Below are 22,771 nucleotides of genomic sequence, written 5' to 3'. Positions count from 1 at the left end.
GACTGTGCGCACGAGTCTGTTGGCCCCCCCCCCTGCCATATCAGCACTGCGAGCCCCCGCAGCACACAATTCCATGATCAGCATTGGGAAGTTCAATGTTGAGTTGGTATGTTTTTATTTCCATTATTATTAGTATTAATAATATTATACTCTTTTCCATTGTTACTATTTTATTAAAGTAGGTTTAATTTTCCAACCCGTAAGTCTCTCTCCCTTTTCTCCTTTTCTTTCCCTTTCTGGGGAAGGAAGGCGTTAATAGAATCTGCCAACCACTTTAATTGCCAGCCCATCCTTAAATGCTGACAAAGTCCTTGCTCTGATCTCTACCCAAAATTCAGCTCGCTTACAAGCCTCCACCATTCCTTTGCTATACTGCAAGGATGTAGATAGCTCAAGGTGTCCTTTGTAAGAAGCAGCCTGAAGTACCATGATAAATGTGCCCATCCCAGACTTTGGGGAACTGGCCTTTGTTCCCTGATCCACAGAGGATATGCCATCGCTTGCTACAAACATACCACCTTAAATTTTTTTCCCCTCTAAGGTTTTGCTTTAGTCTTAGACATGTCTCACCTGGATCCCGCTGATGCTGTACAGAGTAGGTAGGGGAGGACCATCAGCCTCCTAACAGTTCAATAAAAACTCCCATCCTCTTTTTTTTTGTGTTTAGAAAATGCTCATACCCACACCCATACTGAACGGGAAAGTCTCATCTCAAACTGTGCAGGTATGGAGGACAAGCAGCTCAGAGGTTAACAGTAAAATAGTGCGTGTCTGCTTGAATTCAGGCTTATAGCATAGGAACCAAGCCAGCTCCTTCCCAGGCTGAAGCAATGCCTGTTGATAAAACCATTATACATTTTTCTTTCTAACCCAGCATCAAAAAAGCCCTTCTTGAGAGGCACTCAACATGCCCCTAAGCTGCTGAAAATGTTGAGGCTCAGGCACTGCCCACCTCCCTACCAGAGATTCACCTGCACCCTTACTTATGTCCACCCTCTCACAAGGCTGTTCTTAACTTCTAATTATTTACTCAATTCTAATTCTTTTTCCCCAGAATCAACTATCTCTCCTAAATCCCAGCCTCTAGAAACACACTAAAATGAAAGCACTGTTTTATATATGTCCTACATGATAAGGACAAGTGAGCATTTTGCTCCAATACCCTTCAGACAAATGAACACAGCACATTGCAAACATTAACAACTATAGCACAGTCAAGGAAAGGATGATTTTTCAGTCATCTTGGCAGGTCAGTCCTCCATAGTCAAGAATAACAGTGAAGGCAATCAAGCCTAGCTTTCAGCAAAGGGGGAGGGAAAAAAAAAAAAAAAAAAAAAGACATGGCCAAGAGGCCATGTATGAGAGGGAAAAGGAAGAGCCTACAGCAGCAGGAGGGAAAGAAAACAAACGTACACAGCAGGTGTACAAGATCCCTCAAGGAACTCAAACCAATAGAAAAGATAATAATGGAGCAGCAGCTACACAAAAGGTTTAGCAAAGTATTTTCACATTTGTTGAGGATAAAAATCAAGATAAAAGGAAGAAAGAAGATACAGCATAGGAAAAAGATGGAAACAGATATCAATGAATGGGGTTTTACAAGCAAGATACTACCTAGGAAAGCACCGTATCCTTAGCGGCACTATGTCAGCACATGGTGGAGGAGATGGAAGTAATCTCTAGAGCAGCTGTGCTCAAGTACAGGCAGGTAGATGGAGGGAAGAACAGCAAAGCAGCACACAGCAGGAGGGAAAGGCAACACAGGAGGGCTGGCATGCAAGATGGTGGCAGCACCTAAGTTTTTAAAATGGCTGAAGACTCAAAAACCAAATGCACTTTCATGATGTATTCAAGGGCTTTGTTTCTAACTTTTTATTAACTAGCCCATGTTCTGTTCTTTTTAATAAATAGTATTTATTTGCATCTATTTTACATTGTCTCAGAAATAGCAATAGTAAGCACTAATTTTTTTAAAAGATGAGATGTAGCTTCCAACAGGTTTTACCTTAAATAGGCAATAGATTAGGTTTCCCTGCCCTGTGTCAGCAACAGTGAAAGAATTATGACTTGTACCTCCTCGCTTCATCACTGCGATTAAAAGGACAGACAAGGGTTGTTATTAAAGCTTATTCAGACTTTCTCCTTATCTCCCACCCACCGTCAGACACTTCAGAGGTGAGCACTAGGGACAAATTTGCTTGCCGTAGCACTGTTGGGTCTACACAGACTGTAGTCCAGGCAGAACACTTGCACAGAAAATATGAACAAAAGTGCATATTGTTGCCTTCTGAAACACATTTTAAAATTTAACATTTCCCAAGGACTTCTTTCATATCTACAAATTGCTGTCAAATCAGTTGACTTGTGCAAGACTTTAAACATGACAAGCGTACTAAACATTTTCAAAAACTTTTTTCCATAAGTAAGGCCATTAAAGGTAATCTTACTATGTCATTTTCTCAATTACTTATCTTTTAAGCAAAACTTGTGTCAGAACCTACTACAACTTAGTTAAAAATTCTATTTTTCTAGGCAGGCATGATTTAGTCAGATAGCCCCCCGCCCATTCTTTTACAACTTCTGTCTGAGGCACAGAATTTGCTGTCTTCCCTCATCTGTCACAAGATAAGACATCCATACAACCCTGAACTTAGGGATAATAGCAACCACACAACAGAAGATGGAGAAGGCATTCACTGAAGCTCTGAGCTGGACATAATCACACAGACTCCCCTCCTCCCATACACATTTCCTTCCAGCAGACATTAAACTTTCCTTCTTCATTAAAGCACTGTTGTCTTCTACTGCATATTTAGCGTGCACACTTTACCAGAGGAATGCCAGGGTAAATACATACAGTAAGTGTTCAAAAAAATGGAATTTGAGAAGTGCTGTTAACTGAACAGAGAATTTTCACACTAGCTTTATTAACAAGAGGACACAATTTTTTTTCAGTTACACTACCTATGCAACAAGTATAAGGTGTGAGGATTTTTTTTTTCCCCTAACTGTAGGAAGTAAAAGAATTTCTGCTAGAAATACAAAGTTACCAACAGAAGTGGTAACTACACTCCCCTACATTCACATCAGCCTTCATAAGAACAGAGCAGTGTGCACCACTGTTGTGTAGTGATGCTGCTGCTGGAAGCTGTTGCAGTGTCGCATGTAAATGGGCATGGCAGCACAGGAAGCTGCAAGTGACAAGGTGACCAGAAATCCACTTTAGTGTTCAGCTGTAACTTGTGCTCTACCATAGCATACTCTACCAGGAGAACATTTAGAGTTGCAGGTCATCCACAAGAAGTAATTTTCTTCTGCACAGGTCAATATGATCTCCCACGGAAAACTCTGAAATATTTATGAATACTTTTTATAAAAGGCAAAAGCAGACATTCTTTATCAGGCAGGAAGCAAAGGGTTCTTTAAAACTGTTTAATTACATGTTTCAGGTAAGCACAGACAATACAGTAGATTTCTCACCACTGAATATTTACATTCTTTTCTCTAGGCTTGAGCTGTTCATTAAGAGTGTCTCTCAATCACCATCCTTGTTCAATCATTTTTGCTGCAAAGAAGGGTGCTGGAATAGAACTATTGCAGGAAACATCATTCCATCAAGGCATAATTTTCTCTGGGTTTTTTGTCCTTTAAGAACCACCTACTAGTAGTTCAAGACATTTTGGGAGAATCCTGGCTTCCAATATGACCTGAAGAATGTGTTGAAACCAAGCAGCGTGTTGAAGTCCTTAAAATCAAGTACTTAAATCAATACCAATATGTATGTTGTAGAGCTGAAATTCTCTTTATCACTGGCACTGCCATTGATGCCTCGTTTCTGTTAGGACAGTTTTACACCAATTTTGTTTTGTTCCTTCTTCATTAGCCTTTGGGCCTCTTTCTCCATTTTCTTTCGTTGTTGTTCTGCTGCTCTTTTTTCCCTTTCTGCTATCTTCTGTTGTCTGTAATGAAAGAAAACATGAATTGCTAAATAACAGGAATCCAATTTTCAGCATGGTCATACCTTACGTTCCTGTCAATAAACAGGTTATTATAACTAATAAAAACAGAGCTTCAGTCTACTGTAGTTAGGCTCAGAACAGTTACTCTTTTATTGTGCTGAAGTCCTTTTTTCAGATTAATCTAGTCTTAGGCAGTAATATTTGTTCTATTATTTTACAATCTAAAAGCCACTCAGTTCTCAAAGACTCAGAGGAAGTGAATCAGTGAGAGTGTATTACAGTTATAAGGCCTAGAACTATTTAGAAAAAAAAGGAAAAAAAAAACAACTATCTAATGCTTTGAGTAGCAAGATTACCTGTCTTTTCAAATTGAGACCAAAACAGTTTGACTTGTCTAGAACACTGAGTTGTGTCCCCCCTTTCCATCAGCAGATGCATCAGTAGTTATCCTCTTTGTAATGCAAGTACTACAAACACTTTTCCTCATGATCAGATGAGATGATAATTTCTAATACTCCCTGTCACATGTTCAGGATCTGTGTTGTGCCCTATTGTTCAGTGCAAATATAAACAATAGCCTTTAAGGAAAAAAAAAATTAAAAAGTCTTCACTTGTGTATCCTTTTAGCATTAGTTCTTATCACTGCTATAAAAGCCCAGACATCACTATCTACTAGCTCAAAGAAACCGTCAGAAATAGTTTCCAATTTCAACAAACACATAGCTGACTAGAGCAAAAGAAAAAACCAACACAAAAATCCACTCATTTTATTCCCCCACTTTGGCCAGAGCACATCACTGAGTGGCACAGGTGCAACAACTGGATCCATACTCCAAGGGGCATGTTGCAGCTCTCTCCTGTATTGCCTAAGCAGTAATAGAAGGGCACAAGGAGGTCATTCCTGCATTGGATTTAGTTTATTATCAGGACTTTAAAAATAAAATGAAGCTTCATTAACTTGAAAAGGTGAAATTTAACACAGATTCAGTAAGAATAAAGAACTGCTTATTAAAAGAGAATAAAGTATTCTAACTGATAAAGCAGTAAGGAGTTAACTTTCAATGTATTTAAACTACCTGTGCACATCCACTTAAGTGTGCAAAACAAAGAATTAAAAACTATCACCACCTGAAGCAACTTTCTCTGGTAGATTCCAACTATGGACAAACTGGGCACACAAAACTTAGAAATATTTGAGGTACAAAGACACTTGTTTCTTGGTTTCCCTTGATTGATTAGTAATGCCTAGAAGTTTTCCTATACTCTATTAAGCTGCTCTGCTCTCTGTCATCGAAGAATGAAATTAAGCATTCACATCAGGATCTACCCCACAAGTTAATGGAAGCCCAAATGTCTTTTTTTTAATTTTTTTTTTTTATTTGAGATCATGACCCACTACTCTACATTCTACCAGAATGCTGGACAGTTGACAGTACTGTCAGTCTAGTATATGCAGAGTAATAATATTTACCACTTTACTGTAGCAGATTTTCTTACAATCCCCACACCTCTGAACTGATGCAGAAGAGAAGAAGCTATATGTACACCAACCAGTGTGTAGAGACAGTAGAGTTCCAAAAAGCCACATGAGGTGTTAAGCAATGCTGCTACTCATTTGTAGTTCTGAAGCGAGGAAAGTCGTAGCAGATCATGTTTCTTTTCCCCATTATAAACTGCGTGACACAGAAGTCCTCTGCACAGAGAAGTGGTTTCCACGCCCTCTGCTGGCTGAGTAATTTTATTGGACTTCAGTTATTCTCAAATGAGAAGAGACCTTCACATCACCTCAGATAAAGGAACTGAAGTCGCCAAAAAATATAAACAAGTAGCTTACCACAAAGTGATTACCTTTCCACTGCTCTTTTACTTGGTCATTATTCAAAACAATGATCTCTATTCCAAACTTCCTGCATGTTTTCAACATAAAGTTACCACCTTTCAGGCTCAGAAAGGTTTCATTTCTCAATAATGAAGAGCCTATGACAAACTGCAGCCATATCTGACTCACTTTTTCTGGGTTCCAAAGCAAGGAGTTCAGCAGAGTTTGGATGGAATGATAAAAGTTGTTTTAACCAGGAAAGTATTCATTCCTGATGCCAATCTTGCTTTGCATTCCAAACACAAGTTACGTCCAAAAAAACCCTAAGCTTCTCTCATTAGTTAGCAGAACACGAATTATAATCAGAACGTTGTTAGCAGACATTCTTATTCCAGAATGTTTTTACTGACTGTATACCTCCTGAATAACTGTAATAAGAATTATTTCATACCATTTAGTCTTTTACTTCAATACAACTAAAAAAGCACCAGCATTTAGCTTAACTATTCCTACTGGGGAAAAAAACGTCATTGGTATTAGAAAGTCTAAAGGTGCAGATAGGCATCTACAATTTGCAGAAGGAACCAAGTTCTAACTAACTTCAATTAACTGAAAATCCAGTTTATCATCTGCTAGGCTGATTCATCACTGACTGGAAAATTTCAGTGCACCCCAGCCCAGAACCTGCTGGGGACTGGGTGGACTGGGGACTGTGGGTGGGGGGGTGAAATCGGACTATAGGAGCTTCTCAGGCACTAGTAGCCTACTCCTCAGCACTGTCTTTCAGCATGTTTTGATTCCAGGAAGCATTTGGCTTAATATACGTACGTGCTTATTTCAACTGTTATGCATATGCATTAAGTCACCAGAGAGGCTACAGGATGTCTTCTCTGCTATTTAGCAGGCCATAGCCCATTTTTGCATGATTGATCAGCACTCCGTTACTACACAAAGATTATTCCAGTCTAAGATACTTCTGAATACTAACTATAGTAGTGCATAATCAGACAGCACTTTCCTCAATTACAGAAAAATATAGTAATTTGATATGTCATGAATAGAACAAAGGTTTTACTTCACGGAGTTGGGATATAGCTTACACAATGATCAGTTGTAATGGGGTAGCCATTCATAGCTGGCCAAGCAGTAATACAGACAGTTACAGGTGTGATCATGTTCTTTCTATTTACTTGAAATATCTGGACACATACACATCCTTTCTAAAACAAGTAAAGTCTGATACTTTTTAGGAGGTCAGGTAGGAATTCTATGAAAATTAACCACTTAAGCTGAAGCCTTTCAATAGTAAAGATGCCAGGCTGAAATCTTTAGAACAGCTTCAACCAAGTAAGATGACACTTTGAAAAATGGAGTTTGTGGGAAAACCCCACTGCTATTGCCACGTAAGAGATCTCTCTTACTAAGTACTCTAGAGCATGAACCTGACAATTGGCAGACAATGTACCTTTGACCATCCTGGGAATATCCACCACACAAATTTTACACTCCAGAAAAACTGGCATATGGATACACCAGATTATTTTTAGTAGCTAATTTGTGTAAGACAAGTCCCTGCTTTGGAAAGTTTGAGTACTTCTTTTCATAGTCCTAAAAACATCTGTAATGGAATGTTGCAAGGGTTAAGTAAAGTACAATGCAACCTCTGCAGTTAGCAAAAGTAGTTGTTTCATTTCTCAGTTCAAAAAAAAGCAGTATTTTTCATTGTCTTTCATTTTCTTCATCTGGTGCATCATAGATTAAGTCTCAGTAGACTGCACTTCAGAGATTAAAGATCTTACTGACCCTATTGATATTCTTTATGGGAAAAGGTACTATCCTTAGAAGAAAAACAGCCCAAAGGCACATGATTGATACCACAAAGCTTGTACTTCTGTGATAGATTAATGAAAGACAAAACCTGGAACAGTTTCAGTACTGAAGTTAAAAAAAAACCAAAACAAAACAAAATCAAAACAACAAGATATTGACCAGAAAGTGCACAGAGGTGTCTGATTAAGTTTACAAAAATATTTGCCTTACAATCCCATTCTCACATTAAGCTGCTGCAGAGCAAGACTGACAGAATTAGAATTGGTTGAATTTATTATCTGTCATTAACGCATCAAAAGTGTGCTAGTGACTTCCCTCTTGTCTTATTCTACTGTTTGAAAAGTAAATTTTGCCAAATATTACAATAAATAGTTGACCAGAGTACTTTTTTTTTTGCAAAACCACCTTTTTTTCCTTTAAAAATTCACACTTCTAGAATGATTTTTGGGTATATCATGGTATCATGGCCTTATTTCATATTATCACTGTTGTCCCACTGAAGCCATGTATCTGTGATTTTGTGAGTAGAATGAGAGCAGTTTAGGAAGTCAGAGCCATCTAAGGCAGGTTATCTGATGATGTAGCAAGCAAATAAACTTTGATAAAACCTCAAAATGAAACAGGTTAACATAAGTAACTGACAATTCAAATCATCGCATGTTATTAACTTAAACTCAATCTTCATCTCTTTACCCCTCATATTCCTTCTGTGTGTTAAGAAGAAAAAAAAAAAGAACACAAGTGGAACAGATGAAGTATTCATGCTAACTTGGTGCAAGACACTGATTTTACATTCAAGCCTTATCAGCTAGTTTCATTAAGGTAGCTAGAAACGCATAGCTCCTACAAGGATTCCAAGAACACACTTATCACTCCACCTTCTATCCCGATCTATTTTTACTTTGCAGCACATGGTTATGATCCTTTTTATAGGGACATCCAGTGGTACTTAATCAAGTTGAAACATATTATTTGTACATAATAAATTGCTGCGGTTGCGGGTGTTTTTATTGTTTGGTTTGGTTGGTTCCCACCCCCCTCGCCGCCCCCCAGGGCGGGGGGATGTTAATGTGTTGTTCCAGTGTTCCAGTGACTCTTGGATTTCCTCTACTATCTCATCTACTAAATTGATTAGATCCAAAATGTACTCTGCCAAATACCAGTTGCATAGAGATTAGATGCACAAAAACAATTCGTCCTAAGGATTGTTTAACAATTCTTAGCACTTATGAGAAAGGTGTTAGAACAGACGAACCTGTATTTGATTCTTCTACATGCTAAAAGTTTACATGGTGTTACATTATTTTCAGTTACCTAAGAACTTCTTCTGCCTGCCAGGCAGCATCTTCCTCTTCTTCCCAAGCATTAGTATTTTCTTGCCAAGTATCCAAATCTCCCAGTTCAGGCTGAAAGAAAAGAAAATAAACTCTAAGCACATGGAAAAATTTACGTAAAACACTTATTTTTAACCTTGATGCTTCAGACTTCCAGAAATATTTGAGATATGACAGTACTTCTCAGCTTATTGTCTATGTGTTTTCCCCTGCTCTAATACTGACTTTTTCCAGTTAATTGTTGGAGGGTTTTTTTGGATTCTATTGGTGGGTAACAAAAGAAGGAAGGAAGTACTGGAGTATACTTTTAGGAAGGAGAAGATAAGTTGAGCAGATGAAATGAGTAGATAGTGTAAAAGGTTTCTGGAAGTTACATGGATGAACCAACATGTACATCCACATGTTTGTGTCCAGTATCACGTGAGTGCTGCTTTTACTCACTAAAAGTCTTTTCCCCAATTATTTTCATTACGGCCTGTCTAAGGAAGTGGTATGACCATCCTGTACTGCTTTCTGCCTAGACCCTTTTGTGCACTATGTTAATCAAAGCAGAAGCACGGTTAAAGAGGGCAAAGGAGAAGGGAGCGAGAGCACCTCCCTCTAAACAGCCAGTCTGCTAGGCAACTAGACTATTTTTTCAAAGGCTAAAGAGCAAGAGTTAGGAGACTGTTAGAATATAATCCCTACAGAAAGAGAGGGAGAAGTAGAAAATTAAAAATGTAAAAAAAAATTAAAAAAAAATTACTTCTACTCTTCTGTTAGGAACTTACTGTGTATAATCCAAAAAAACACATAGTCTGTTGCTTTAGAAGATTCACAGGTATACAAGTTTTTGGAAGCTTCTTACCTTTTTATCACTGATCTGTTAAGTTTCTTACTTGAATAGATTAGTTAAAATTAGATTAACTACTTCATTACTTTGAACCAAATACTCAATTTTAAAACAATTTACATTATTCCACAACTATTCCTCTTGCTTCCACAATGCAGACCTTCGGCAAGACTATTCCTTCTCCTACAGAACAGTCATTTAACTGTCAAATACAAGATCAATACTTAGAGCATACTTACAGACTGGTGAATAAAAGGAATATCTTGTGTAGCTGCTAATCTGCTAGAGAATCCTGCGTTTCCCTCTGGAATCCCAAAATTTAAAGGCTCTCGTTTTTTAATAACTATCTGAAAATATTCAAAAAAAGGAACGAAAAGTGGTAAGTCAAAGCACTGCACAGATTCCTTGGTGATCATATAACTCTGTGCCTGTGTAGGTACAGCTGCACAACCCCACGCTATGTCTCAAATCTGCTCAGGTTCTGGAAGCTGTACAGCCCAATGAACTGATAAGGGAGAGAAGCTAAATGCAAAAGACACGAGAACTCCCTCCTCCTCCCCCCACTAGCTTTTTCTTAAGTCACATGGAAACCTATGACTGTCTCAAGGCAGAGAAAGGGCACAAAGAACTACAGACCACACAGACACACCTCCGAGTACTTACATAAGCCACCAATTACACGACATATTCCTTGGAGAAATCCTGCTTCCCTGATAGGTTACTGTAAGATACTACTCTTGAGGATAGTGCTGTCTGCACAGCTGAGCGCTCTTAGCTACTTTAATAGTGTATCTGTGCAGACAATTTAAGTTTCAATAGCTACAATGTAATTCGCTATCACACCAACTGCTAAAGCACTGTACTGATTGTGCTGAAAAACATGCACTTAATGCTTCTCCTAAAAGGCTTGTTAGCAAATTTAACATGGTTGCTAAGATCATGTACCCCTTACTTGTCTCGACCTCAAGATACGAACTTACTCACTGATTTTGTTTAGCCTACTTTAAGTCTCTCCTGCTTCCAAAAGAGGTAGATTCACAGTTCCACTGACTGTACAAATGCTAGTACCAGTGCAAGAAAGGTCTTATTATTACCATCTTATTTAGCAGTGACATGTTCTGTTATTTGACTGAAGTTCCATTTCCAGACATTGTAGGTATGAACAGTAACACACATAGATTCCACCTCAGATCTTGGGGTTTATATTGAGCCCAGATTCGGTGGAAATAAAAATGCAAATTCATATTTAAGGGTGGTAACAAGACCAAGTTAGTAGGAACATTCTTGACAGTACCTGCAGTCATCCGTAGAGTTACATTTAAACCAAACCGAGTATACAGTGTTCAAACAGCAGGGACTCAAGTCTTGAGTTTTGTTCTGAACCTAAAGCTCATTCTATTAGACAAAAAATGTCTTCCCTTTTCCCAGTCCTCCTCTACACCCCAGATTTTGGGAGATCAAAATCCTTAGAAGAATTTAGTACACAGAATACTGCAGATCCTGAATGTACAGAAAACTGACCCCAGTATCATCTCCAGTCCATAGGACCAGAGGAAGATTCAGGTTTGAAGGGGCTTCAGGAGGTCTGTAATCCTCCAACCTCCTCCTCAAAACACTGTCAGCTCTGAGGCTCATGAAGGTACTCCAGGCTTATCCACCTGGGTCTTGAAAAATTCCAGAGACGGAGCCTTCACAACCTCTCTGGTAACCCATTCCAATACATGACTGCCTTTGTTGGGATAAAGGTTTTCCAATTGACTGAAAGCCCTGTAAGTATCCAGCTGAAAGATTTCCACATAGAAACAAAACTTGTGAATACTAGAAGTTTAATCAGCATTTTTTTACGGTGTTGATGCTCTTGCAGCTATGCCCTTCTGTCTTGTCTCCACAATAAAAATGAATATTTGAAGAGCAAGCTATTTTGAAATATCAGCTCCCTAATTCCAGCCTCCCCAATACAACTTGGTGAAACAAGTAACCATTGTTTTCTGAAACAGCAGTGCTGTTACCTCAGACTTCAGAAGAGCAGGACATAGAATATCTGTGTTCAAATAATGGAAGGGTATGAGCACAAGTATCTTAGTGCAGTGGTTCCATTTTCAGAATTAGTGTGACTTGAGGGTTCTCACATTATACTTCCCAGAGCCTTCAGACTATGAAATTATTCATAAGTTTCCAACAACATTAAGACTAAAGATGTAAACAAGAACTAGCATCATATTCGTTAAGATCTCAAAGAGTCAGTATTTTTAATTGGATGTGTTAGACTACACATCAGCACCTATTCTCATTTCAGTAGGACCTTCTAAAAGTTGCTAATTATAGTCTATTTTAAAGCAAGGACAACCCTCCATAAGTACAGCTGAAGGTGAAATACTTACTTTTTGAGTTTTTCTTATAGTTGGTGTCATATCTTTGAAATAATCAGGTTCCATTTGTTCCAAAGGATTTTGCTGAGCAGCCACATTACCATTGCCACCTTCAATCTTCACACTGGTAGGTGCATCTTCATCCCACGAAGACCAGTCTTCTACTTCAGGCTGAACAGAAGTATATGGTACCAGTTAATATTATCTCCAATAAAAACTTGTCTTTTTATATCTTGCTAAGATATATACTTAATATTATATAGCACATACAATAGTATTACATCTTTCTAAGATATATACCAATCCTGTTGTAGGACTGGTATAATCACCCTGTCAACTCACTTACCACTTAAGCAATTACCTGTTTAGGAACAGATGAATAATCCACTGTGGTTGGCAAAGTTATTTGGTCTCCACTTAACTTTCGCCCTCTTCCAGACCTGAAAGAAAAATGTAGGATTCCTCCAAGCTCTGAAAACATGAGCACTAAGTTTAAAAAAAACAAAAAGGAAGTCTGAGAACAGCACTACTGAAAATAGTCATGGCTAAAACATGAAGTGCTTAAGCTACCTTAGTATTAACTACTGCCAGTAAAAGTCTGCTAAACAAAGGAATATCATAATGAATTTAAGGTGGTGTGATTTTAAAGTGTGTAATTTCACAGTGCAATTTACTTTTCAAACTGCAGTGGAAATAGCGGAGAAGCAACTCTAAGAAATATCAATATGGACAAATTAACTCAGTTATTTGCATAGAGACAGTTACAATTTTTAAATTGTCGGTGCTTATGAAGCAAACACTATCTATCTATGCTTGTTCAAAGATAATAATTTCTACTGTAAACTGAGAAATCTTTCTACTCATCTTGGATGTTAAGCTGTGTCTAACAAAGTGCTTTGAGCTGCTTGATTTGAAAGCCCCTCTAAAGCAATTTTCCCTTCAAAGTCTAAACTGAGGTAGTACAAGATTATGCAAGTCAACAGGTTCTGTTCAATACATGTTTCTACTTACTTAAAGAATACTGTTTCAATGAAAACATTTCAGCAATTATATAAAATAATTTTAATTGAAAACAAACACTAATGCATTGCAAATAAACCTCCTAGGTATTTACTTAATGACAGCATTCAAAGTTCACAGTAATAAATAAAATATTCCTAGCTGACACTCACTGTATTTTAAAGCCTTACAACATAACAGAATGAAATTCAGGCTCACACTCATGTTTTCCCCAAGGAGTGTAAGCTCCTATAGTAAGACAGTCATGTAATTGACCTTATGCAGCTTGGAAAAGTTAAGTCATATTTATTACTACTAATGAGAATAAAACTGGGAAACTACAATTTGGAGTTCATATTCATTAGTTTTACTACTATAGAACATTCTACCATTAACTCAGAATAGCTGAACTGCTTGTAACACCAACTCTGCTGCATTCTGGTGAGTGAGTAGATACACCTTTCTTCCTTGGCAAAGATAGGTCCTATCATCAAATCTTCAAGCTTTATATAATTAACTCTAGCCCCTTTAGAAACCATTTCTTTAAGTTGAAAAGCAACACAGTTTAGGGGTAAAGGAAAGTGAAAACATCATTCTTTCAAACACATTAGAGACTTCTGGTTCTGACTGACTAGATTTAGTTGATGTCTCTAAAGGAAATCCAAGCTTGTAAATATCCTCCTTCAGACCTGTACAACATACCTATCTTTAATACTATTTTAAGCCATCACTTCTGCAATCATATATATTCCTTATTTATATGATCTAGAAGACTCCAACAAGTGGCTTATAATGAATATTCATCTAGCCAAAATGATTACACTGACAAGGGTGAAGGTGGAAGGAAACAGCTTCTGTCATACAACATGGGAAAGAATATGCTACACAGGGCAGCACTGAGGAAGGCTACATATCTCCACTTCTTTTTCTACAAAGGGAACAAGATGCTTATAGGAACAGTTGCTTTGCAACCATCATAAGACAGATATTGATCACTGCTCTGAATGCCAAATGCCTCAAGAATTCTTCGCTTTGTTTCTCCTTACTAATTAGCAGCATCCAGATTTCTCAGCTAGAGAAGATAACTAGAGATTTTAAACAGAATGAAATTTCAACTCTTTTTATCTCCTGTAAACAGTCGATTCAGGCAGGTTGTTGTTTATCAAAACCAGTTTTAACTAAAGAGGTAACTAGTACTATATGTAGGTTTTACGCTGACTAGAAAGGTTCACGATCTCTACATGCACTTGTTTAAATGAAAAACTAATGTAAACTATATAATCTACATAACTACTAGCTCATATCCACTGAATTAAACCAGCAAATGTGATTTAATTAAATGTGCGTTTATCAGGCATACTCATATGCAGGGGTGCATTACAGGAAAACAAAATTTATCAAGCTATGCTTTGCAGCTGGCATTAAACAGGAGAAACATCCATAAATTAATGGACTGAACTAATTTGATCCACTGATTTGCTCATGTGAAAGATTTTAAATTCCCACCCTTTCAACTAGTTGTTATTCACAGAAGAAAAGTTCTCCTACTTTTTAGTACCAATCAGTTCCTCAGCTCTTCAAGGATTTAGTTCATTCAGAAGTTGAAAAGCAGGAGAATACCATCATTACACCTATTAAACACTTACGTGCTTATAAAAGATAGAGATAGAGGAGATAGAGAGAAGGGTCCACATAATATAGAAGCTATCATCAACTCAGTTTTTTGACTTCTTTAGAACTTGAACAGCAAGTATTCTAATTTAATTTGGAATTCAAATCACAGAACTAAAGTTGGCATCTATATAGGTGTAAGCAGCATTAAAATGTATCTTTTTAAAGCTTCACTAGATCTGTAGTGAATTTACCACCTAGTGGAGAGCTTCCTCTTATTCTTGGAATAAGTAAAGGCGAACAGGAAATAAACAGTTATTTTGTGTCCACCACATATTCTGCATATGCTTTAACCTCACTGGCAAAGTAGTAGTCATCATACACAAAAGGAGAATACAGCTCTCTAGATTGCTATTTGTTTATGTGAAACAACATTCTGCAAGTGGCAAGAAGCAACAGTAGTTCACATAACAGCACAGTGCGAAGAAGATCTACCACCTCAGGACTCTGCTACTGTACTATCGAACTCTACTATTACACAACCATAACTCTTGAGGGTCTTTTGAATGCTTCTAGGTACTACACTGCTTCATTCATGGGTCTACAACTCAAAACAACACTATGTATGACCTACAAGAGTAAGCAAAAAAATAAGTCATGTTCATTAAAAAAAAAAAAACAACAAAAAAACCCCAAAAAAAGCAGTTCTCTTGAACATTAATCACTATCGTTCAAACTTTTGAAAGAATCTTCAATAGGTAGAATAATCTGAAGTCTCAGGCAACTGTTTCTTGACAAGGCAGGATAAGATTCACTAACATTCATAATGAAAGCCTATTGACTGATGACTGGGTAGATGCTGCTGTTAACTGAATCTCTTAAACAAAATATCACTTGCCAAGTACTTCTAGAAAATGCAGAGAACAATTTTTCTTAAAGTTTGACACAGGATAGTTTTAAAAAGCAATTTTAAAACCCCGTCATAGCTGTTTAGAAAACATTCTTTGTTAGAGTTATTATACCACAAAATACATTCACAGCTGCACTAGACTTTTGAACTCTGAAGGAATATGCAGATTAAAGAATGAATTTGACTTAGTTTTTTTCTATCTTGATTGTTTTGCAATTAGTAAAATCAGAACTGGGAAAAGTGGTGGGTGGGTGGGTGGCGGAAGAAGGAACGAAGTTCAAGAACCTGTAATTAAAAAAAAAAAGGTAACCAAATTAAATAAGACATGTTTACCTGCATATTAACTTTTTAATGAAAGAAAGCACTGCTGCCAGGCAAGTACAGATTTTAAAGAGTCGAAACTGTGTTATGGCCATGGTGAAAAACCCTTCCTGCAAAAGAAAAAAAGTTAGATGTAGAGGATTTTACATCTTTACATAGTTCTTAATGTCAATTTCCTTAGTTGCTGATAGCAAGGAGCATTCTGTGAAACTATATTAATGCAAGAAAAGAGAGGAGGCACCTGGAGCAAAGATGCTACCTGCCTAGTATCAGGACATTTCACTGATGTAAATAATTCAAGTACCTAATGTATACGGCCTTTAAAGAAACAGCACATAATCATAGGTAAAGTCACAGTTGAAGATACTTTTAAAGGGGAAGTGCAGGCAATCAATTGCAATGACTGTACAGCTGATCTGTTTTAGACACTAACAATGGCACAGAGCACCAGCAATGCAAGAACTGAATAATCATGAGTAAGAAGCTCACACTTGCTTTAGCAAGTCTTGCATATACAAATTATAAATTTAATCATTAAGTCAAAACCCAAATTTGGCTATTTAAATTTTACGTTTCCATTTTGATGGAAACGTATGATGAGAACAAACATTGTTTATTTTAGAACAAGTGTAACTGAAAAATCAGCAAAGAAAGACTCTGTTTATCCTGTGTGCACTGTAGCACCAGTTAACCCCTAGATCTATCAATATTCCTATGCCAGACTGGATCATGCTAGCAAACCCAGCCAAGAAAAGAAATTCATCTTTGGCTGAAGCCACTTACGTTGGCAGCTATTTTTCGGTGTCAATTTGATAATCTAGAGAATTTATACTCAGTATATCACATTATTCCAACAGATCCCCTCAGATAGTCACAGACTGAGTCAGAATAATCTGCCATAATTCAAGGATCCCTTTTCTCTCTTCAAATGAAGATTTCAGAGTAAAGAATAAGAGGTTATGCTTCACAAATAGGTTTTCATTATATAAATCTACACTTGTAACATTTTCTGTTGCAAGTTTAACATACCTCCCAGTGAGAAGAGAAGGCAGCCCTGTGACATGTTCCTCAGGCCATGAGTATTCCATGGAAGGACAGCTTGATTTCAAATACGATATGGCATTTAAATCACTTTTTATATTCCAGGCTTTAAGTTAGGAAGAGTCAGGAAGGTGGATCATTAGGTAGGTTGCTCCAGTACTGCCCTGAGGATTTTATTAAAAGGTACATAATGGGATTTGTGAGCTTCATGGAGCTTAGATTCATTCTTTATTGGTGCTCATTTGCTAGATAACGTAACTAGTACTAAACACTGTAGTAATATAGTACTGGAAATACTGCTTCATATACAGTCCAGATCAAGAATTTCTGCTACTGAAAAATCATACAGAGTAGCCATTAAACAAACAGGCCCTTTTACTGTAAAATGGAAGACTTAGGTCAATAAATAACCACCAAATTACAGATCGCACTACCGAGCTATAGCTCAAGAGAAAGGCCTCATAGGACACATTTCACCTCTACTTCAACACTAGCATTGTCTTAATCTCATTTCATGGGAGACTTTAAAATGTAGAGAACTTTATACAAGAACAGGTATTAAATGGACTCTCCACCTAACAGGAATAGGAAACAGTCAAACTTCCCACAAAGCAGCAAGAACAGCAGACACCATCTAATACATTTAGCTTTTACTTTTCAAGACAGGACTATGATTTTGTATTGTGCTCAAGCACTTCCTTATCTTCTGGAATAAGCAATTCTGAAAATATCTAGGTGACAGAAGAATGCATCAGTCAAGAATGTGAAGGATTCAGAAACAGTGGAAGTTGGTGAAACAACAGTGGATAGTAACTAGATGGACAGTTCTCTATTCTAAAGGTAGAAATGATTGCAAACACTGAATTGATGAAAGAAATTGTTGCTTTTAAAAGAGGTAACTAGAAGCCATCTACCTGGGATTTGAGGTATGAAAAGCAGGTGACCTGCTGAAATTTGAATAAAGGTACATCTTTTCTGAACGGAGGCTTGTTTAGAAGCTCACTCTACTCTATTGGAATTCACTCTTCTATCAGCTCAGGTGGCAGGAGGGAAGGAGTAGAAAAGTACTCAACGTTAGAAAGAGTAAAGTAACTTCCCCCACTGTTTAGCCTACCTAACTGCCACACTGGACAGTCCAGATAGATCTTAAATTAGAAAGCAAACTATCAATTGAAATAGTTGTTTTCGGAAGCACCCATTACTCAAAAACCTCTGCAGACTCAATTATTATTTGTGTCCAAGTTCAAAGGACTGGGAAGTTTACTACCTAAGTGCAAAACTAAAACAAACACAATGTTCAAGTATGTCAGTTACACACACATATATATATACATAACCCCAGTTTTTCAACTCATCTCCATTTTTTTATATATCAAATTGTATACTGTATTGACTTCTCAATATAAAGTTACAACTAAAAAAACCAGAATCCACAAGAAGTCTGGCTTGCAAGCTTGTGAAGTCCACTGCCGACAAAAGTTAGCCACCAGAAATTAATCCATTTTTCCCAGGTCATTCCTATACATGAGTGACTACACTTCCAATATCACCAGCATGCCTGTTTGGCAGGGTTCAATAGCTATTGTCATTCCCGTAACAATCAGATAACCTGTCCTTTTCCACTTTCTGTCTGTCATGCAAAAATTTCAGAGTTATGATGAGACAGACACATACACAATCACATAACGTATTTGCATTAGAGTTGCATTTCACTTCCAACTGTGGCAGCACTAGGTCCTTCAAGACAGAAAGTACCGTTTTGCCTGCCTCTTCTCTGAGCTTTGATTGTAGTCTTCCCAATTAAGTTAAGCTCTGTCCACTACAAATTGTCAGATGCACAACCAGAGTTTTGGCAACAATGTGCTATCAGCTAGCCATAGTAATATTAGCAATGATTGACCTTTAGAAAGTACTTTCATTATTGTACCTAGTTTTTATACTGCTAATTAAGATATGAAGCAGTATGTATGCATCAATTTTAGCAGTATGCTAAAGTGTTTAAAACAGAATCTTGAACCAATTACTGGCTCCAGATTTGGACAAGTCAAGCATTCTCCGCAGTGTCTGAAACAGCACTTGAAGCATTTCCATTGTTGCTCTAAGGACAGCGCTACCCAAAAAGAAAAGTTAAAGGTTAGCTAAAGGTTTTGAGTTTTGTTTGGTGCCATTTGGTTTTTATTTTTTTAATGTTTATTTGTGTGTTTGTTTTTTTTAAGTTAATTAATTTTCTCAAAGGTAAATAATTTTATATTGTGAAGCAGTTGTATGAATACAAATGTACATGGTACCTTAATATTTCTTGAGTTCAGTGCAAACTTAATTCACCTGATACCATTACACTAAACTTGTGAAGTGAAACAAAGCGTTCAGTCTTTTCTTGTCCATCTTTCTCAAACACTGTAAAGAAGCACAGCCATGTATCTTCCTTATTTCACGAACGTGAACAAATACTGAACAGTAGATGGCAGAGCCACAACTGTCTTTCTTCCTTTTCTTCTCTTAAGCCTTTTCTCGATAATCAGTCCCACAAGGAACTACAGTTATATCAGCAGCTGACTATGATACAGGATGGCACAGAGGCGTAATACAAAGTGGCAAGAATCCTAGAACATTTCTTAACAGATGGAGGCAAAGGTGAAACACTGGACTAGAATTCAGAAAATCTGATAGAGTTGTCTGTTCAGCCCGATACACCCTTGTGCACATCACGCCTCAGGTTCCCATTTGTAAAATGGGATAAAGTTTTCCTTCTCCCATCACCGAGATTGCTTCTAATGTATTACATTTATCAGACTTACTGTCAACTTAACCTTTAATTTCCATTACAACAGATATAAATAAGCAAATAAATCAGGACATGAATCCTAATTAATTTAATACTAGCAGTCAATGCAACAATTTTGTAACAGACACCAAATTTAGCTGGAGTTTGACTTGCGTAGCTCATACTGCCTTCTATTGGTAAAATGTCACAGCAGTTGCTTACATGGAAGATGAGCACAGAAAGGATTAAAGCACAGCAGCAACAAGATGTTAAACACATTAGAGCCAAGTCAGAAGAACAAGCCAACTTATCCCCAAAAACATTTTACAGATCCATAAAGGAAATATAGTGAGGGGAGGGAAAGTTCAGAAGTTTATTGAACTGAAACATTTTTACATTGCTTTCAGCTTGCAGCAGTGGCCTTGTTAGAACTGCTGACACCTCTGACTTCACTGACACTAGCCGGCAAATCATCCACAGCACACTCAGTCCATCTGAGTTAGTCAACCATGGTGCAATAAGCACAACTCTGGCTGGCCATCACCGTACAACGAGCATGTTGTCATCTGAAGAAGCACTTCCTCTTTCATAGCTAATTGCACACACAAACACCACTTAAACAGTGTTTCAACAGACAGTGTCAACTCTAAAATAAAGTCACTTTGTGGCACTAAAATTGCTTTAGAGACTTGTTTTCTCCTAGTGAACTCCTACTGTCAGTGAAAAAAGTGTCAAAACTCTCATATCCTAGAGCACCTATCCTGCTTCCCTCTGTTCCCCTGCAATGCTGACCAATCTGTACTGTGTAGTTTTCTTTAGATATCACCACCTTCAAAATGGAATTTCTGCCTTGAATTACCAGTGCTTTGTGAATTGATTACATTTTCTTTCACATCAGCTCATCTGTGACTCTGGAATGAATACGTGAAGACATCTTGGAAATAGGGATTTTAACTTATATTAAACACAGCTAGCTAAACAGCCAAAGGATGGCATCTAAATCAAGACTAAAAATAACCTGTCTGAAACCGAAAGGTTCCCCACCAAGTACAGATCTACATGAGTAGACACAAGAAAAGCCTCACCCTCCTAAAATGAGAAGTCCATTTTGTAGTACAAAAGACTTAACATAGCCTTGAGTGCTTACACGTGTCAGCATCAAAACTCCAAAAAAGCACCACTGAACCAGCATGTCTTCACTAGAACAGCTGATAAAAACCTAGCAAGTACTGTAAGATTAGTCCAAAGTTTCAGAAGCAAGGGCAGATTTCTTAAAAGTTCATTTTGTATGAAATTTCACAAAAGTAGAGTGGACACATCAGTCTGAAGATGCCCAAGCAGGTTTATAGGGAGATGAAATCTTACAAAGATTTGTAGATCAAGCTAAAAAATTTGGTTATTTTTAAGCACGCAAACCCTCCTCCAAATCTCGTACATTACAAGATGTACAAAGACATTCTGTGTTTTAAAAAGGGCAACGTAATGATTCAGGAACAGCATTCAGTCAGATACTGAAAGACACAACCAGCAACTCCTGTGTTTCAAAGACAGCAACGATGATTCTGTAGCCTAATGAGGAGGTTCCACTCCCCTCTTCCTGGTTGATTTCTGTGCTTGTTTTTTTTTGTTTGGGTGGTGTTTTTTTTTAATCACTTTATATAGAAACATAATACTGGGAACACTGAGAGAGAAGGAAAAAAACGTACCAGATCAATGTCTTCGTCACCGAGTTTGATAAAAGGATAGATTAAATGGCAGCATGACTGAACCTTGAAGCCATTCTACTATGGCATTACAGAGAGGAGCAGAATCCAAAGGGAAGATCAGGAGGCATCTCCTCTATCTAACTACAGGGAAGCGGTTGGGAGATGTTTGTAATAGGTACTGTAGTTTCAACATTAATGCTCCAACTTTCAGTGCAAGCACCCTAACTAGGCAGTTGTGAGGTAGCTCTGACAGAAGACCACTCTGACTATGATTTATGGGAGTGAGCTAAGTCACTCAAGATGCTCAAATCCAGGAAGAGATTTCAAGACCATCAGGAGCTGCATAAGACATCAAAATTGAAGAAGGAACGTTTGTGTCTCTAACTACAGGCAGTAAAAACTGGTGCACACTGGTGACTCCTAAGTTATTCCTAGACACCCACTCTGTTATATGACGTACAGAATTTCAACTTTTTTTTTTTTCAAATGTGCTACTCTTAGAGCCATAAAACTTCTATAGTAATACCACCTCATTTCACCCCTTCCTCTCCAAGAAACTGAACACAGTTCCAATCTTGTTAATCTGAACCCTTTAAGCCTTCTGTTCTGAAATAGAATAAGTTCTATTTTTCAAGGCAATGTTAGTTAAAATAGAAAATTTATGTGCACTAACTAGTCACGGTCATTCTTTGGCAATTCCTTATCTATATATGGTACTGCCTTCTGAAAAACCGCATACAGACCATAAAGATTGGAGTCATGCAATCCTGTGATACTACACTATAACTTCACTCACATTTGCAAGAAGTCTTTGACATAATGCACTAATTCTTGTAACTCACTTTGCAACTGAGGCACTTATATTGTGAATTCATGACCATGAAACAGTGTCGCGCCATTCTACAGACAGCCCAGGCTCGAGTGTTATTACAGACAGCACCGAAGGCAGATGGTGGCACTTAAGTTTTCTCTGTACCGTTAGAGATTCTTAAGTATTTAGAAGTGTACCAAGCAACTTCCACATTAACTTTTATGCAATTTGTCAGTCAGCATGAACAAGGAAAAAATTGAGACTAGGTAACCCCAAGCACTGCAGTCCGGCCGAATCCCTAGAAACACCAAAAAAAGCTTAAACCCCACCAGCTCTGAGAGGACGTCAGAGCCGCCCCCCTCCCCTCCTTTTCCACAGGGTGCCAAACCTCCCAGCTCCCAAACGCTGCCTATCTACTCGCCAGTCACCTCATGTTTTTCCCAGCCCGTGAAATTCCCCGCCCCG

General features: G+C 37.7%; 1 protein-coding gene across 1 annotated transcript; it reads right to left on the bottom strand.

Annotated features, from left to right (window-relative positions):
• Window positions 1-3,418: 3,418 nt before the first annotated feature.
• On the bottom strand, window positions 3,419-16,092 carry EBAG9 (estrogen receptor binding site associated, antigen, 9). The gene is made up of 6 exons (XM_009700021.1): window positions 15,997-16,092; window positions 12,505-12,583; window positions 12,156-12,314; window positions 10,014-10,121; window positions 8,923-9,014; window positions 3,419-3,959 (listed from the first exon to the last, which is right to left on the bottom strand). The coding sequence occupies exons 1-6, from the start codon at window positions 16,077-16,079 to the stop codon at window positions 3,839-3,841; spliced, it is 642 nt and encodes a 213-aa protein (XP_009698323.1). The 5' UTR covers window positions 16,080-16,092; the 3' UTR covers window positions 3,419-3,838.
• Between the last annotated feature and the right edge of the window lie 6,679 nt (window positions 16,093-22,771).

Source organism: Cariama cristata, unplaced genomic scaffold, assembly GCF_000690535.1.
Source record: "Cariama cristata isolate BGI_N322 unplaced genomic scaffold, ASM69053v1 scaffold19555, whole genome shotgun sequence".
Lineage (NCBI taxonomy): Eukaryota > Metazoa > Chordata > Aves > Cariamiformes > Cariamidae > Cariama > Cariama cristata.
Note: the sequence above shows the minus strand (reverse complement) of the source record. Positions and strands in the feature narration are given on the sequence as shown.

Bases quoted from the DNA above. Each gene is read 5' to 3' on its own strand.
- EBAG9 (XM_009700021.1), bottom strand. From the start codon at position 16,079: ATGGCCATAACACAGTTTCGACTCTTTAAAATCTGTACTTGCCTGGCA. The intron at 12,584-15,996 runs GTAAACATGTCT...TTTTTCTTTCAG, and splicing joins ATTAAAAAGTTAATATGCAG to GTCTGGAAGAGGGCGAAAGT. The intron at 3,960-8,922 runs GTAACTGAAAAT...CTTTCATTACAG, and splicing joins CAGGCAGAAGAAGTTCTTAG to ACAACAGAAGATAGCAGAAA.